This window comes from Dromaius novaehollandiae, chromosome 5, assembly GCF_036370855.1.
Source record: "Dromaius novaehollandiae isolate bDroNov1 chromosome 5, bDroNov1.hap1, whole genome shotgun sequence".
Lineage (NCBI taxonomy): Eukaryota > Metazoa > Chordata > Aves > Casuariiformes > Dromaiidae > Dromaius > Dromaius novaehollandiae.
In genome coordinates this window covers 44,097,703-44,115,863 of record NC_088102.1, presented here as the reverse complement: position 1 = coordinate 44,115,863, position 18,161 = coordinate 44,097,703, and the positions used below count along the sequence as shown (strand labels likewise).

The following is an 18,161-nucleotide window of genomic DNA, read 5'->3' as shown; positions in this document are numbered from 1 at the left end:
TACTGGTCTTTAAAATAAAGCAAGGAATTGAGTTTAAAAGTCTTCTCCAAACTGTTCTTACCATTTCAATTAGTAAATGCGCTTGCAACAAAATGGCTTTCGAATCATGGTTGAAAGCCATGTCCTAGTTTAAGCAGGGACTGAGACTCAGCCCTGCTTGGTACCTCATTTAGAGCCCTTAGGGGAGAGATCTGATCTCCCATGGAATCTCTAACATCTTCGTTCAGCTGCATTTCCTCTGCTCGTTTTCCCCCACTGGAAACAAGAACGAGCATAACAAAGGTTTTTATCCTCAAATTTTACTGTAATTAAAATACAGAGATGCAGAATATTCCCAGAAACACACTGCAAAACAAACCAAGCAAACAAATTCAGTAAGAAACCAATTACAGACAATGAAATGATAAAGAACAAAAGTGTTCTCTGGAGCCCAGCACCGTGCATGGGACTATGTGGTCACAGTGACGGCTTAGGGTTTCCAAAGGACTCTCAGGCTCACACAGAGGCAGAGATGGGCCCCGGCATCCTGTCCCAGCAGCTCTGTGGCTCCCTCCATCCATCTCCACGTTTACACTCAACCTGGTATTTTAACAAGAATGACTTCGTAATGGAGACACAGAAATGACCCACCCATAGGAACAAGAGCCAACAAGGGAATCCAGAGGAAAAGAAGTGGGTTAAGTTTTTCCACACACAAAACACAACTGGAAAAAGGGATGGAAGACGTGCACTTCTCTCACAGCCAAGGGAGCTGCAGGAGCAGAGTCACCCTCTCTGCCCTCCCAGCCATAATAAAGGTCTTAGTAGGAGCTTTGGAGAGCTGGATCTGGGGGCACGACAAAAAGCTAAGAAAACTAAGTAAATGATAATTAAATGAACAACGGAAAAAGGGAGGAAAGGAAGTGCCTGTGGGTTCTCCTCTCGGCTGCCTTGGGGCATAGAGATCCCCCACTGGGGCAGGGCCCAGAGCTGCTTGAAGGCCACATCCCAGTCCCCCGACAGGAACAGAATCTAGCACATGGCAAAAGCTAGGGTGAGGCATAAGCAGGGAGCTGATCTGGCCCACGGACCATCCATTGGGCATCCTGATCTAGCTACTTGGAAACGTCTAGTATTTGTCACTACTATGGAAGCAGGATATCAGCCAGGAGTGGAACAACATACACCAAAACCTACATTCTTCTACTTTTTTTCCCCCTACATTCTTCCATAAGACAAATTCCATCACATTAATCCCACAATTCAGAGGCTGTCCTAGGAAATAAATTCCCCTCCACACTCCTCCTTTTCTTGCTCCCCCACTCCTTCTTTCCCCTTCCTTCTGGCCACAGTCCCCTTACCTCCTCCTGCAACCAGTCTCACCTCACCTGCTTCCTACCACCAGAAAATTGGTGATCTTCCTTGCACTGGCCCCTTTCATTCCTCCATACCACCTGTGACCCTCAGTCCCTCCTTCCACCTTTCTCCTGCCCCCTCCTATCTGGTATCTAGTAAGATTTCTGCCAAATATCAGTTTTGGCCCTCTCACCATGAAGGGGCTGTGGGAGAAGGGCTGCACCAGTGGCTGGGGTGGATCCTGACCTGGTTGAAGTACCTGTAGTGGGGGAGGAGGAAAGATGGGGCATCTGTCAGGTACCAACAGCTTCCTTGTCTGATCTAGATCCTACCATCCTGCAACCAGAGCTGTGAGGAAGTGTCTTTGTTCTTAGACTGGGAATACTGTGTTTCTTCAACTCTGGCATGGAGAGTGCACAGAAAAGCAGCCTGGGGCCAGGTCGCCTGAATCAACCAAATAGGCTCAGTACTCTTACACAGACATACTTCCTAGAGGTCTTCGAGTCCTGCATATTTATATATTCCCAAATATCTGATAATAAGTCTAGGGCCCTGGTTTTCAAGTAGATTTAATCCTCTATCCCTACCTGCTAGTTTGCCCTCTTTGAGTATTTATGGTCCATGAGCTCTCCATTAGCTGGGCTCTAAGAAAAGCGATCTAGACTGTGAGTTCCCCTCACTCCTTTTCTCCCCTTCTCAGGGCCATCCCTCAAGGCCATAGCAGTTCCAGAAAAAACAGAGAGCTTTAGTCCATTTACCACAAGGACACACAGTGAGAGAAGGGAAGAGCAGAAAGAAAAATATGGGAAAACCTTAGGACCCATATGGCGTTCCTTAATATGCCTTTACTACATTTGCCATGCCTGCTCTGCACACACAGTGCCTGCAAACGACAGCTTCGGAAGAATTTACTGCCCAGAGCTTTTCCTCCCCCGATGAACCGGCAGCAAGAGCCTGTGTGTGATACTGGTCAGCCAAAAGCATGATGAGCTTCCCATTGCCTGCCTAGGGGTGACTGAAGAAGGAAAGCCCCTCATATACTATCTCCTCCTGTCTATGGACTCAGGGAGGCAGTTATGAAGAAGACTGTCTTCTGTCTCAATTGGTAGGAAACTGCATCTTCCTTGAGAGGCTTGCTGACTGCTTAGTTATGCACAGGCAGCTTTTAGCTTTGGGGTTAGAGATGGATTGAGAAGCAAGCTGTGAACTGGAATAAGAAAAGAGGTGCACTCAGGGAGAGTGGTGAACAGAGACCCATGCAGCACAAACTGCCCTCCTGCCTTGCAGGGGGGTCAGGACAAAGGAAGAACAGATGAGACTTCTTCAGGCCTTGCTAACTGCCACGAACATCCCAGCAAAGTGCAGACACACATCAAGGCCTGATCTTTCTGTGAAGCTGCTACCTTCAGAGAAAAATCCAACACATCTGGGTCAACTTGGTGTTCAAGAGAACAAAAGAGACAAAGAGGGGAAATGCACACACATACCAAATACTGTTTCCTCTTCAGAAGCAAAGATGTAGGTTAAGCCACTGTCATGCTATCAAGAGAAACACAATGTGGAGATCAGAAACTTCTTGCCACTGCAAATGGCAGGACCACTGCCCAGCAAGGGGTATGGAGAGAGACTAACACCAGTGTGCCTAGCACAGGGACACAGGAAATTTAAGTCAGGTCCAAAATGTGGATTTAATAAAGGTCAGAATCAAAACTGCTTCACAAGTCCAAGAACATAAAATGGTTGGGGTTTTTTGTACTTAAATATTCCCTGATGTTTAACTCCTAAGCATAACAGAACAGCCAGGAAGTGAAATGACCTCAAACAGGAAATGAAAACCAAGGAAGTTGGCTTCAGTGTCCAAAAAATAGGGCAGAAAGTAAACAAAGAGCAAGGATGGGAGAAAGGACATTGTTCACATTCCTTTGGTTTTAATAAACTACACTGAGCTGGGCAACACAGGGGAAAAACACCCTCTAAAACATGATTGTTATTTTGACCAGGTCCCTATATAAAAACTATATGCTGGAAGTGCCAAAGATGATTATGTAAACTCCTCTGCAGCACTGGCACAGTTTTGTTTACCTGGCTGAAAACATGCCTGTGGACTGATACACACACACACACACACGCTAACACATATGCATATTTATAAAATACCGCACAAACACTGCTTCACTTGCCTATGCATCCAATATCTAACAACCTAGGCTAATAACCTGCCAAAGCCAGGAAAGGCAGAGTTAATGCTGGAACTTGTGGCTTTCCTCATCTCAAGAATTTCAGGGGACCTTGGAGAGAGAGAGAGAGAGTGAGTGAGTGAGTGTGTGTGTGTGTGTGTGTTTCTGTGTGTGTGTGTGTGTGTGTGTGATGTCACATGACACTTTGAGCATCACGGGACAGGCTGAGGATGGATATGACTCCCAGATGAATGCAGGTGTTTGGGTTTCTGGGCACTAAGAGTTTGGGTGGGCTATTTAGTGCAACATGGTCATTTAGAGGAGCTGGGCTGTAGCCCCTGAAGCAGTGTGTGGAGGTGGAGCGGCTGGTGCCAGGCCCGGGCTCGCTGCCACTGGAGCATAATCGCCCCCTCGGGGAAGCATTCCCCAAAGCAGCTCAGCCCGCTCACAGCCAGGCCACTGCTCCAGGGGCACCAAGTCACAGGGTGAGCAACACTCTTCCACCTCCCATCCCTGCTGCCCTGGAGCAGAACTTAGGTGGCATTTGGTAACACACTTGCTCTTGGTTACCAGTGACATCTGCAGACTGAGAGTGTAGCCTGGAGTCAAATCGGCCCTGTTGCAGATGGGGACACTGCAAGGACTTCAAGGGGTCAAGCCCAAGGGCCCAGTTAGTCTCTGTGTGGTGAGGGCACCTCTCCCCTCTCACTGGTGGAGCACCACTACCTCCTGCTGCAGTATTACAGTGGTCTGCCAGATGCCACTATCAGCAACTTCCCCAAATGGGAACATACAGCAGATTTCATCCTCCTGCCCCTCACCAAGGAAATCTGCCTAAGGGATCGATGGCTTGGGACATATGATACACTTGTGTGGCATCATCCCAGGAGCTGCTCTGTTGAGCTTGAGTGTTCCTTCCCTGAAGGGTGAAATTCAGCCAGGGAATAAGTGACTGGGAGCAGCTTGTGGGATGCAAAGCAAAGAAAAGGTAAGAGGTGTGGGGCAGGAGGGAGGCTTCCCCCTCTTCACAGTATCCCTCCTTTATGTCAATGGGACTTTCTTCTACGGTTCTCCCCCAGGCAAACCCCCAAACACACCACCCAGAGCCAAGGGTAGGTGTGTTTCAGGAGGTGTCTCCCCAGCTGAAGTTGAATTCAACTACATAAACCACACTTCAAGCCAGGTATAATTCTTCCCCTTCCTCCCTTATCCCTCACCACCTCCAGGCAGATGGAGCCTTACACCATCTCCCACCCCTCTGTGCTCCAAAGAGCAAAAAGGGAGGAAGGAAACTGCAAGACAGAGACAACTGCACCTTTAAAGCCCTCAGAGTAGAGATGGTTCCCAGTAGGTGATGGGAGTGAAAGGCATTGACAGCAGCTCTGTGAGCTCTGAGCCAGGCAGGCGGTGTTGAGCAGGCTGCAGTCGGAGTCTGCTTGGGTGCTTTACCCTCCCAGAAGCAGCTGTTTCCAATTCAAAGAGGTGCTGTGTAGGGGGAGAGTATGGACAGGTTGATCTTTTGGAAGGGAGCTGCGATGGAGATTAGTCAGCTTTGTCCTTCTTCTTTGCGGTGAAAGGGACTTTGCTGGCGACTGCGCTGCTTACGGCTCCAACACCGCCGGTCACTGCTGAGACGCTGCCCTTCACCAGTCCAACGCCAGCAGCGGGGACACTGGTCACAGCTGTTTTGGTGAGCTCCAGGCTCTTGCTGCCCACCCAGGCAACTCCTCCCAGTGTGGCCCCCACAGCTCCCCGGGTGATACTGAACAAGCCACCCGTCACTCTCCAGATCACCCCTGCCTGCTGCTGTGGATGGTCCTTGCTGGCATCTGCAGAGAAAGAAAGAAAGAAAGGAGAAGAAGTCAGAAGTGTTCTCCCCAGGCAGTTGTACCAGCCCTGAGGGGTTCTCCACCACCACAGCACATGCTCCAACATGTGCAGTGTCTTTCAGCCCCAGTACCTGTTAGTGCCTGAAGGAGGAACTATGGCAATGCTCGGTACACTGCATGCTGGAAGAGGACTTGGGAGGATACAGAGTGGGAAGAGAACTGCCCACATGACAGAGAAAGGAAGAAGGTGGTGCTATTATATCCCCAAACTCTTAAGTCTCAGTGCTGCAATTTGAAGCAAATCATACTAACAGGAGATGTAATTCCCCTCTCATGTGTGTTGACTAATGCCAGCAAATCACAAAGACTAATGCCAGCATAGGAGGCATGAACTGCAGACAGCAACTGCTGACATTTGCCTGGCCTGCAGGTTCTCAGAAGCATCTGTTTCAAGGCAGGTCTGTGCTAATGTCAAATGAGGGACTGAGGCACAATACAGACCTATCTGCAGGATCTGTAACTTAGCACAGACAGTAAACCATAGTAAAGACACAGCGACATGGACTTCACCTTGGGTTGTACAAGTCCTCCAGAGATCTCAGCTACATACTTAATAGTGTTAGACTGTGCTTAAATTGATACACTATGTCACTGTTGGTTTACCTGTGCCAGCTGGATCAAGGCCAGCATAATATACCCACGCAAGCTGCCATCGCACCTGCCCACAACCGTGCAGACATAACTTTCACAACTTGCCAATTCTTGGAAAAGGGCTGACTCTCAACTGCTACTCACGGGACTCAAACCTGACAGCTCTGATGCCATCCTCCACACAATCCTCTCACCTTGCATCAGCTACCAATGCCGCATATAGACAGCAAAGGAGGAACTGTTCTTTTAGTGGGGTGAGATATTTTGGATACTCTGACTTCTGATTCACTGCCAGTTCCATACGCGAGATGAGTTACTAACAATTGCAAAAATACGACAAAGCAATCCTGGCAGGAAAAAAAGCAAGCACCAGCTGGGAATACAGAAACCTTGGAGCAGCAGCATCCCTTCTAACACATTACCTGATCAGAAGAGTCTGCACAGTGCTAATGCGGCAGGAGGACTTTTGTTGGGATGTGTGCCCCAATTCCTGAGGAGTGGGGAAATGGCACAAATCGAAGTGGCTTTCTGAAAGCCTGCATGATGATGCCTGTAGAGAGCCCAGGCCAGGGGTCCTGTCAGCACCGGTCATTCTCTCAGAGCAGAGCACTGCCGAGGCGCCATCAGTGTCCTGAGAAATGAGCTGCTCTGCAATGGGCTCTCCTGCGCTCACCGCTCCCTAGAGCAGGCGCAGGAACCAGGTCAGGCACCTGTTACTAGGACCAAAGACTGAGACACCTCAGCTGAGGCACTGCAACCCTGTTCCAGCGCCTGCCCAGGTTGGACTGCACAAATGGACTAACCACTAATCTAAGCGAGTGAACAGGCTCAATACAGCTAATTGCAGATGACCAAGAGCTGCTAGCTGAATGCACTTTCTCTTCTTAGATCTTTACAGGCCTTCCTAGACACTCTTAGATTCACCATGCCCCTCCTTTCTCCAAAGCTCACTGCTCCTTTAAAGAAAGCCACCTTATTTATCTGCTTGCTGCCAGCTAATCAGCAGCCTCTTGCCTTCATTGTTAATAATATCCTAAGCAACAGAAAATTCTACCTGGAAAACCCCCTTTGATGTCTCCACCCACTTTCATTTCCATGCACACTAGAGCCAATATTGATTTATACAGTGGATTTCCTTTGCTAGCAAGCAAAGGGCTTGGGAGTGCTGGAAAGCAGTCTGAATAGCTAATCAAGTTGCAAGGCCTTAGCATGCCGCACACTCTGGTTGACGGAGATGTCAGACGTACTCAGTCTACGCAAACATGCTCCTTTTACTGTTACTAACATGTCTCACCCCGTATCTTTATCACATCCTCTACTTACTGTACTTCTGCCAAGCTATACTGTGAATTCTTTCGAGCAGACACCATCTTCCTGTTGTCCATATGACACATAACACAGTAGGGTCTCCAAGTGCTGCTGGAAAACAACCCCCCCCCCCCCCATTTTTTTAAACAATCCAACCAGAAATATGACACAAAACACTCAGCAGCAGCAGGGCACAGATTTTATCCTTGGACGCACTGGGTGCCCCAGGGTTCTGGATGCACACGGCTGAAGGGAGAATCTGACCTTGCCAAGCAGATCGGAGCTGCTGCCTGTATCACAAGTGCTCAGGCAGACTGAAGGCCAACTGATCAGAGGAGGAACTCTCAGACGGCACTGTGTCGTCTGTGGGAAAGGGCGATGTTCCAGACCTTTCAGAAAGCAACATAAGATGTCAGAATTTCAGACAGCTTTCCAGATGACTAACTTTTAGACATAGGAGTTTACATTAGGAGATTGGCCTCTTGTGCCTGACTTTTCTAAAATGCTGCCGACTTTTGCGTTTTCTTAGAGTCATAGGTTTTCTCCTGAGCTTCACCCAGGCTGGACAGCAGCTTTTGCTTGGGTAGGTCTCAAGACAGTGCTGTGAGGAGTTATTGTCTGGTGTTCACCAGCTCTGAAGAACTGGAATAAGCCTTTGATTAAAGACTTGCACATTTTTCCAACTAATCTGGGCTGCAAAATGGAGTTTGACGGGGCCTGCATAGGATTTCTGGTATACTCTGAGTAGCTACAGTTCTACCCAATCTATGACATATTGCTTGGCTATTCCTCAACAGTTTCTCTAAGCATTTTTTCCTCTTCCTAGTGGCTACTGAGACTTCCTGGCTCCATTTCCAGTTCAGTTGCCAGCCCCCCACTTGATGCAAACAGCTTATCTGGTACAGCAATTTTAGTGTTTTGTCTTCAGACCAAGAGCAGGAAGAATAGAGAGCATTCAGAAATTCAGCAGAATTTAAAGCAGGACTCTAGTCTGTGAAGCCCTAGAAAATCAGACTGGTTCTCCAAATGAGTGGCATGGAATCACATGGGTTTCATATTCCCCCTTCGCTGTATGGGAAAGCAGGATCCTTCTTGTCCCATTAGAGGACTGCAATGCAGAAGTCTGGGCATTAAATACCTAACCGTGTGCTCAGCTGCAGAATCCTGAGCTGTATCAGTGCTGCTATAATCTTTCAGGCTCTCTCCAGGTAAACCTGTGCCTGAGTTTACATGGACCCCTCTCTCTGCAGGAGGCTTTAGGGCTCTGCCCACATTTCTATTGACCTGAGGCTATTGGAGCTGCCCAGCCATCTGGACAACCCTAGCATAAAAATCTCTTGGATGATACCTGGATGCCTGCAGGTGGATAGCCCAGGGATTAGCAGGAAGGAGGCAACTGCAGACAAGATTGAGGAGACGTGTTACTCTGCCAGCAAAGAGCTAAAACACATTGGAGAAAGTGTCAGGAAATATTAATGAATGTAGACAAGGACAAAGGTTCTTTCTGATTAAGCTAGGCAGAGTCAACAATGCTGCAGCGTACTGGAGCGTCAGCGTGAGCACTGCTGCCTGCACCTGGTCTCAGCCACTCTGGTGGCCCTTAAACACCACAAGTAACAGGGAAGAGAGACGGGCAACCTGGCTCTAGGAAAGAGGGAGGCTGTTCCAGGAGCATCCCCAAGGCTCCAATGCAGAACAGAACCCATACCACAGGAAAAAAGAAAAACCTCAGATTTGATTAAATTTGTAAGGAAAAGAGAAATCCCTTGTAACCCCAACCACAAGGCACCAAGTCCTTCCCTGGCAGCAAGGTGAAATAAGTCACATTTGTTCTTTACCCCAGACAATGTGTCTAAGGATCTCTAACCATCCCTGGTTAGTTTGTCTTCAGGACTGCAATAAACCCCATAGTAAGCTGTCATGTAAGATAAGCATCGGATTTACAGTGCAAATTAGTCTCTCAGACAATAGAGTGAGCTAAGCATTTTGTTGGCACAGAAGAGCCCAGATTAAGGGAGAGACAGACAGCAGAGATGAAATACACAAAATAATCAGAGAGACAGACACACAGCCAGAGCATGGGAACAATTCTGCTCCCCGGAGCCTGCTGCAGCCCATGCTGCCCATGAAAGCTCTTCACCATCTGTCAAGCCGTTTTTCCTTTCCATCAATGACCTGGCCTCTTCAAGGGTCCCTTCAGCTTCACTTCACCCCATGTCAACTCAGAACAGAAGAAGAAGAAAAAGAGATGAATAAAATGCACTCCTGTATATATGCCGATTTTCTGCTCTGAGGTCAGCATCCACACACAATAGACTCTCCTCCTAAGCCAAAGCCTTCCGCAATTGATTTCTGCGCCAAACAGGGATCCTACCTGCTGGGGCTCCAGACAAAACCATCTTTTCTCATCTGATACTGATAATATCTATGACTTGGGGCAGCAGTGAGATCAGTTTGTCAGAAATAACATACAATTTTTAAAGCTGCCATGGTGACTACTGAGTCCTTTGCATTTTATTTATTTGGTAAGACAAAATAATATATTATTTGCTATACCCTATGCTGATGCCCAGTGTAAATGGAACAGGCATTATTCTTCCCCTCAGCACCTGCCGGTAGGTGATACGACAGGCAAAGAGAATCCTTCACGTTAAAAAGGATTTGTATAAGAAGTTGCTCTTTCCTACTAACTTATAGGAACAGTCTGAAGTCAGGAAAGCAGTGTCGGGGGTAGCATGTATGGCCTTGCATCTTTGGGACATTTCTGTCCCAATCCAGCCCCAGGAGAAGGAGCTGGGCTGACTCAGACACCAAAATGTAAAGCAGTATTGTCATCAATTTGTCCCACAGCAGAAGTGAGAGGAAGGGATGAGATTGCTAGTTTAAGTCTAAATCTACCTCTGACAGCTATTAAGGGACCACTGTGGTGTTAGCTAGTGGATTCAGGCAGGCTCCTTTACCTACAGGACAGTGTGATCTGGAGGAAAGAGCAAGGGGTGAAGGGCCAGCTACTTGCACACTCTAGTCCCAGCTTCAGCGCTGACTTTTAAGCAACTGGGCAAGTCATGCTCTCTTTTAATGCCTCTGCACCATTGTGAATACGAACGCGTGATTTTCTTAAAGCCTTGGTCACTGAGTCACAGAGACTATATGGGAGGGAACATTCCAGTCCTGATGTTTCTTGGAAAAAAACTTGAAAGTTTGACTCAAGTACACTCTTAAAGCTCTGAGAACCCCAAATGGATTACTGTTATTTCTAACCTTGCGATCCTTTGAGCCTGCCTCAATTTGAAATGCATGGGGCTGGCACTGCTGCCTCTCTTCCCCTTCTGTAAACTGATGCTGGTTAATGATCCCTATTTCCTTGTATTGCTGTGCTGTGGTGAAGGTTAATTAGGTACAGTTGGTGCGATGCTTTGAACAGGGAAATTGTGTTTGTATCACCACAACTGGCGCTGACAGATTCCTGTTGACGTTTTCAGTAGAGATGCCAACGGCAACTTCCAATTTATCTCCGGAAGAGGTTTTCAGATTAACGACAAGTCCCAAAGAGAAGAGGAAAGCTTGTCCCCTCCCCAGGTGCCTGCTATGGAGCTACTCAAGTTTATTCTGTAGCAAAGACTTTCAGTTTGGATGATACATTTCTTTTCTAGCACAAGCAGCTGAAGAAGGGAGAGATGCTCTGACTACTGGGCACAAATGAAATCATGCCATAGGCCTTCCAGAAGGACCTTTCTCCAAGGAATGGCCAGGATTACCTTCTCCCAAGCCTCTCACATGTCACCAGAGAAGGCTTAGCTGACCCTTGCTGGTGATAGTTGTTGCCGGTATTAATGTCTGAGGTAAAGCAACTTCTGCTCCTGTCCTTTCTGGCATCTTAGGATCCAAGATCCTGCAGTGTCACAGGAAACTGTTAAAGACAACTCTGCAAAGCCTTTTTTCTTTAAACGCTTGTTTCATTCCTGCCACCCATGCCATTCTGCAGCTGGTTGGAAACTGCTTTACAGGCTCAGGAGCTGTGCCCTCCTCAGCCCTGTACTATCCTGGCACTGAATGCTACAAGCCAAGTCAGTTGCCACCAGCAAAAGGCCTAGAAATGCCACATTGAGTTTAGCCCTTGAGTTTTAAATATTAACTCCCAGGCCCTGCAATCAGCAAGACGTACTTGCCTCTTGCTGCAACACGATTGCTTGTGAGGCTGCTGCACACAGCAATACCGGGGTAGCGGTCTCTGAAACCCAGCTCACCCCAGGGCTCTTCACTGGCACAATGAGCTTTAATTGTTCCTTGCATGTGCCCCAGGAGCATTATTAACTGCTGAAGCATCTACCTCGAAGCACTGAGAGACAGGGTTCAGGAGGGTAAACGAACAGTGATATGGAGTGGCTTCTTTTCCTCGGCTGAGCCTTCAGGGAGAAGCAGTCTAAGCTCTGATTATGGAAGTGTGAGACTGTACTGTGCTTAGAGATTGTTGGGAATTTTCTGACTAGATCTTTTTTTGTTGGGAAACATCACATCACAGAAACAGAAATTCTTTGCAAAGACATGCTGGTGTTGTTGAAACTTCCACTGGGAAGAGAATTCAGAGAGACTGGCCTCAGAGCAGCTAATAACCCACTGGTTAAGGCATTTAACCAGCCTTGAGTCAGCCCAAGGACATTCCCCAGCCTCACACACACCTACTAAATGGTCCACACAGCAGCTGAATGCCATTTTTATTCTTTCTGTAGAAACTGCTTTGCATTTTAAGAATAGGTATTAACTGGAGGAGGAATATAAATTTATTTTCTCACCTTCCAAGCACTTTAAATATCAGAGCCAAGATGTGCCCTGAGATGGCTCTCTTTCTTATTCTTAAAAAAAAACCAAACAAACAAAAAAAAAAAAACCCAGCAGTCCCTTTATTTCACCCTTCTGCAGAAGAAGAATGTTTTCTTGGTCTGGAAAAATCATCTTCTATATAGCTGCAATGGCCTACAAGGAACTGTCAAAGTCCCCCTTCAACCAGGACTCTTGGGGACCCTTTTGATTCTTAACTCCTTATTTCCTCTCTAGGTTTGCAGTACTTCAGCTACTCTGGTGGCATAGACAAGATACGGTCTTTAACGATGCTAAAGACCAGGACGGCTCACAGCCTGGAGATACTGCTCCATCTGCTCTAGAGAAATGGAAGCGAGTTGCAGCACAGCCTGCACTGTCTACTACAAAGAACGTGGATCAAGTAGGACCTTGGAGGCCCAGTTCTCTTCTCAACATTTTCGCTGACCTGCTAGGTAATGGCTATATTGCCTCTTTCCCCTTCACCTGCCCGGCCTGTTTCAGTCAGGGTCAGCGGCACGTTGCGCAACTGCCCGCGCAACACACTGGGACCCCTTGCGTGGCCTGCAGCAGGGAGGCCCGCACAGGCCAGGAGCGGCACCTGGCTCCACCGAGCCCAGAGCACCGGGGAAGGCGGCAGACCACACTTTGCAGAGGGGAGACTAATGAGCATTAACTGATCAGCCTCATAGCGCTTCTCAGACACACTCTCCCAGCTCCCTCTGGCACACATATCCTCTAACTGGAGAGTGAAAAAAGTGCACACCGGCACAAAGTCCTCAAAAGGTTGCCATTCTCTGATTTAGATCGCAAGCACTTAAGGTTGAGGACTCCCCCTTTTTATGGGCTTGTACGAGTGCTGGCTTAATGAGACCCTTGTCTTGTTTGAAATAAATGTCACCTCCCACCACAGGGTAAAGGTTTCAAGACAGATGAGCCCACGGGAGAGTCTCAGAGCAGAGCTACAAGTGGCATTGCCCGTTCAGGAAGAAAGCAAGCTGGACACACTGTTTCTGTCTCCGTCTCTTTTTCTTAATGTGAAATATATGCAGAAGGTCAGGCTTTTGCTACTGGTCAGACAGACCACTAAAAAAACAACGGGATGCTGTGAGGCCACCAACATTGTGGAGAGATGATCCTAAAAGGCTTTGGATTTCAAGTGGCCCCAGGGAATTCTGCAGGGCAGCCGCTTCCTCTCCACCCACACCAATCACACCAGGTGCTGCATGAGAAACCACAACTGTGAATTACAGCAAGTATCAACAGCAAGGGACGGCTAGCAGCTGGGCTTTGCTTTTCTTCTCTGTTATGTCAAAAGCATCAGAAATGACCATCAAACTTAGTTTGGTTGAACCTTGTGTCCCTGTCTGTCTTCAATTTACATTTCCTGCTCCAGCTACAAGCTCCTGAATCAATCAAGAGGCTTGCTTAAAAGCCTGACAAGAATCAGCATTTAAAGCTGTACCAATACTTCCTGCTACTCATCTTCCTATTGGTATCTCATCGCCACTACAGTGAGATTTTGGATCACAAGACCTTTGGGACAGGAAGCACTTCTTTCTGTGAATATACCTATGGCCTAGCACAGTGGGTCTGTGATCTCATTTAGGGATTTTTGGGTGGAACTGGAAATAATCCAGTGAACTTGGTGATTTTCAGTGGCCTCAAATCTTAATGGTCTGGGGAAGAGAGCTTTCAGATTTAAAACGTTACTTCCTTACAAACAATCCTCGCTAGTATTTGTGCAAAAGCTAAAGAGACCATCTTTTTGAGCATGGTCCTTGACCCATGATAGCTCGACTCTCGTCAGGGCACATCACCTACCCCGTCAATTTTGTAACAGTGGTTGCACACTCTTCACTGAGCTGCTTTCAGCTGCTTGCAATAGTACCTGGCACAAAAAGACCCCAAATGAATTGGAGGCTCTTGTTAAACAGCCTTGTTAATTCAGGTCTGATAAAGACACAGCAGAAAAAAAAATCAATATTTGTAAAATGAAAAGGACAAAATCTGTAGAGAAATAAAGGTCATTTTCATGGTTCTATGAGGCCCCTACAAACAATGGAGAGTAAATAACATAATCCAAGCTTATGTAAGAAATGACTTTTCTTCCATGCTCTAGTGCTACCCAGTGGACTTTATACAAAAGTAGAGTCAGCTAAGCCTCCTCTGTCCAATGAGACTACAAGTCCTTCCTATGATGATGCTGCTAACTCGCAATTTATCAAAAGGTACAGGATTTTGCTCCCAGCAGGTTTGGGAAGGGGCATGGGAGTGAAAGACTAAGTCCCATCTAACCAGCAGGGAAATGCATTAGGCTGTCACGATCAGACAGTCTGCTCGGCTCTTCCATCAACTGCCACAAATATTTCGGGTACTCTGCCATCTTATTTTTAAACACTTCATCTCTTTAGCTTATGGAAACACACAATTGTCACTCAGGCATTTTACAGCTAAGATATCCAAGAATTTGTCCAAGAATACCCCCAGTAAAGTCAGGAGCATTTCCTGCCTTGCTAACAGCGGAGACCCTGTTCAGACACTTGCTCTTCCCACTCCCGCAGCAGCTGAGCAATGGGTGCTGATGCTTTCCACCAGGATGGCTGGCACCATCGAAAAGCCCAGAAATATCCCATTGTTTCTGATTATGTGCTCCCCCTCCCCCCCAAAAGACACATGAAGGAACTGAAGAAAAAACAGATGGAAACTCAAAAAACTAAGCCGCAAATATTAACTGAGCTAAGGTCCGAATGAAAATTTTTGACAAAGAGAAAAGACCCATTCATCCCAGAGGCTATCCAGGAGTCTTTCTGTCCATCCAAAGGATAACAAGACAGTTTAGCTAAAAGCTGTGTGCTACAGAAACGGCTGACTTGGGCATTCGCCAAGCCGGCAGGGATATGTTTGTCTGCTCACGCTTCATCCAGTGTGCCAGGAAGGCAGGAAGGGGTCTTTGTTATTCTGCTGCTTGTAGGTGTTCAATGACTTAGTCTCAAAAACTCGTTCTGAATCTCAGCTGTCAAGGGGAGAGCGCTGCATTCATGAGTGGGCAGGTATGCTGCCTCTGGGAGCAAAGAGATGAACAGATAGACCATCCCTCCCCCACCGCCAGGCTGAAAGGGGAAGGACAGGACCGATTTGTGTCTGAGACAATTAGAAGTCTCCCAGTACCAAAATCACACCCCAGCATATATGCCCAAACCTCTCGTCCGTCCCCTCGCCTCTGTCGCTTCTCAGTGAGATAGCCAATCCTACCCATTGCCGTGTTCCTGGTGAGCCTGTCGCCTTGAAATCACAGCCCTGAATGCATAAATTAAAGGTAGCACTAATACTGTCCAAGGAGACATCAAACCTCCTCCTTCGTGCTGTCCAGACAAAGAGCTGCTGATTAGGAACGTGAAGTCACTAGCACGACAGTTTCTTTCACTTTCTTCCATATTCATGTTCTTGCACTCTTCAGGGCAGATTTCAATACTGCACAGCAGGGATTCAGTGTGCACTCCGCTTCCCAGTGAAGGGCTCTGTCTGGTGCTGCAAGTTGGGCCGCAGATAAACTGGAATTCTTCTTTGGCCCATGTGGCAAGACTGCCATGGAGGCAGGGTCTAGTTTGGCTCTCAGAGGCACTCAGGCCTCCCTCTGAGATTAGTGCTTCATACACAGGAATATCAGGAATAACAGACACTTCCCCCCACCTCCTCAGTGCAGCCACAAGCTCAGCCTTACACTTTCAGCCCCAGTTTGGAGGTTTATCTAAGCCTGCTTTCGCCCATTGCCACGTAGCAATAAAGAAGCTACCTTCATCTAAAGGGGAGAAGCCCTTGACATCTCTTGGGTGTTTCCTGAATCAGTCTTGACTCCAGTTTTGGGCATCTCCTGTAGCTGTCTGGAGGTGACTGGTCTCTCCAGGCAGTAGAGAGGAGTATCAGAAGTATATGAACTACCAGAATTATAGCACGTGCAGGCTGAGGACCAGATTCCTTCAGTGCTCTGTTTCTAGTTTTTCTGAAGTATTTCTGGTCTTCAATGCATCTCTGCAGCAATGGGAGGAGGGAAGTCAAACGAGCTCCCACCAGTCTCAACAGGACCTTCATCATCTTAGTCCCTTTAGCCTCACGAATCCTATTCCCAGTAGAAATCCCATGTGAGACCAGTATCAGAAATGCTGCTTATACTTTCCCTCTCATTCATTTTACCAGCTGCTGAAAATCCTCCTGCACACCTGACTGGGATAGTGATGTGCTGGGAAAGGCTGAATGCCTGGAGAACCTAAGACACCTCCAGTGGGATCATTGCCCTTCTTTAGTATCTGCCTGTTTTGAATCAAAGCTAAGACAAAGCCTCATATTCCAGTCAGAGCGAAGAGCTCAGTGGAAAAATACAGCTACGCACCTACAGCAGCCTTTCAGGTCTCCACATTAAGACAACATTTACTGTCTTGATTCTATAATGTAGCCCAGCCGGGCGATGCTGTCATGTTTTTGCTATTGGGAAACAAAGAACAGTATTAACCTTCTTCCATAGATTCCCCTCTAATTCCCTTGTGTAATACTGCATACGTAGGAAAAAGGAGGGCAGAATAGTTGATTCCTCTAAAAATGAGGGAGTATGCAGGGATGCTTTCAAATACCACACTACAGAGCTGCAGGACCTGTGTGTCAGGGACCTTCTCAGCTTTCACACCACAGTGCCCAGCTCAGCTTGTGGCCCATATGCAGCCTGCTGCCACCCTCATTCTCCACACACAATGAAACCTTCAGAAACTCCAGATCCCAACATGCCACGTGCTGGCTTGGCTATAGCAATCATGACAGAAACTCATTTGCACCTTTTCTTCCTCTCTTTGTTTCCAATAAGATGCATACAGGGAATGACCAGAGTGACACAAATCTAATCAGAAGCTGATGCTTGCATCAGAAATCCCATCAAATGGTCTTCCAGTCCCAACAGGCCCTCCACTGAAAGAAAAGATGTTGTCATGGCCTGGAGAACCCCTGTGCACCATGTGTCCTCAGCAGGATTCTTAATGGGCTCAACAGTCAGAAACTGGGTTTCATTTTAGAAAGTACAGACAAAAATCCTTCCTACTTAAATACCCTTCTAGCTCGTAATGGTGATTTTCTGGACTTCTTTCCTAGCAACAAACCAATTTTGTATTAAGGAATTTCAGGCAGAGAAGTCTTAATTCTCCAATAACACTACAGCAGAGCCCAAATGGTCTAGGAGAGCCTGCACACACACATCATGCATGCTGTTCACAAGCATACATCTGCTCAAGCAAAAGTCCTGCAGTTGGATGGGTGTGGTCCTATTCACTACTGAGCCAGCACAACTTTATCGGTCTTTTGACCCTCAAATACCTTAAACTTTGAAAATCCAGCTGATACCACCAACCCTAACCCAGGCTGCAGAACTTAACACACCTAAATGCTAAGTCCTATTTCTGAAATGGACTAAAACAAAAAGAGATGTGGCTTCCCATCCACACCTTCCAGATTTCTGCTTAAGAAGTTTTATCAAGCCTCCTGTGGTGGCATTCAAATATCCTTCCAGCTAGGGTGCATCCTGATCACAGATAGATGCTGTCCGCTGAGCACGAAAGGCCTCTCTTCCCCTGCAGCAACAACTTGGCTGCCTGAACTCTAGCTGGCTGATGGCAGCAACTGGATGCTATCCAAAGGCAGTAACTTTCTTGCAGTTGAATAAGTTTAGTCCCTTTCCTAGGGCACAATCTCCATTACATAGCTATTGTTTATGACCCCAATTATCTCCCAGAAACTGGTTCTTGACTGCAGTTAGTAACTAAGGCTAAGTGATCAACTGTTAGGACTCTAACAAACTGGTTGTTAACTTCTCTTGTCGACCAAGTTCAGAGCCTTTTACTGCTATTAGAAACTCAGACCAATGACTCATAACAGAAACGGACTCTCCTGTAACACAGCTAGGTGAGGCCAAGTGCGGGGAGGAAAGCATCACTAGTGTTTCCTTGAGGTATCAGCTAGAGTAGGAACAGGAGTTTTCTTCCATTAACTCACTTCACAGCAT

General features: G+C 47.2%; 1 protein-coding gene across 1 annotated transcript in view; it reads right to left on the bottom strand.

The window, feature by feature from the left end:
• Positions 1 to 283: 283 nt before the first annotated feature.
• LOC112987579 (transmembrane protein 263-like) overlaps positions 284 to 18,161 on the bottom strand; it is a 205,255-nt gene continuing 187,377 nt past the window's right edge. Inside the window, exon 3 of the mRNA XM_026107510.2 lies at positions 284 to 5,341. Coding sequence (XP_025963295.2) covers positions 5,055 to 5,341 — 287 coding nt within the window. The 3' untranslated portion in view covers positions 284 to 5,054. The remainder of the gene's footprint in view (positions 5,342 to 18,161) is intronic.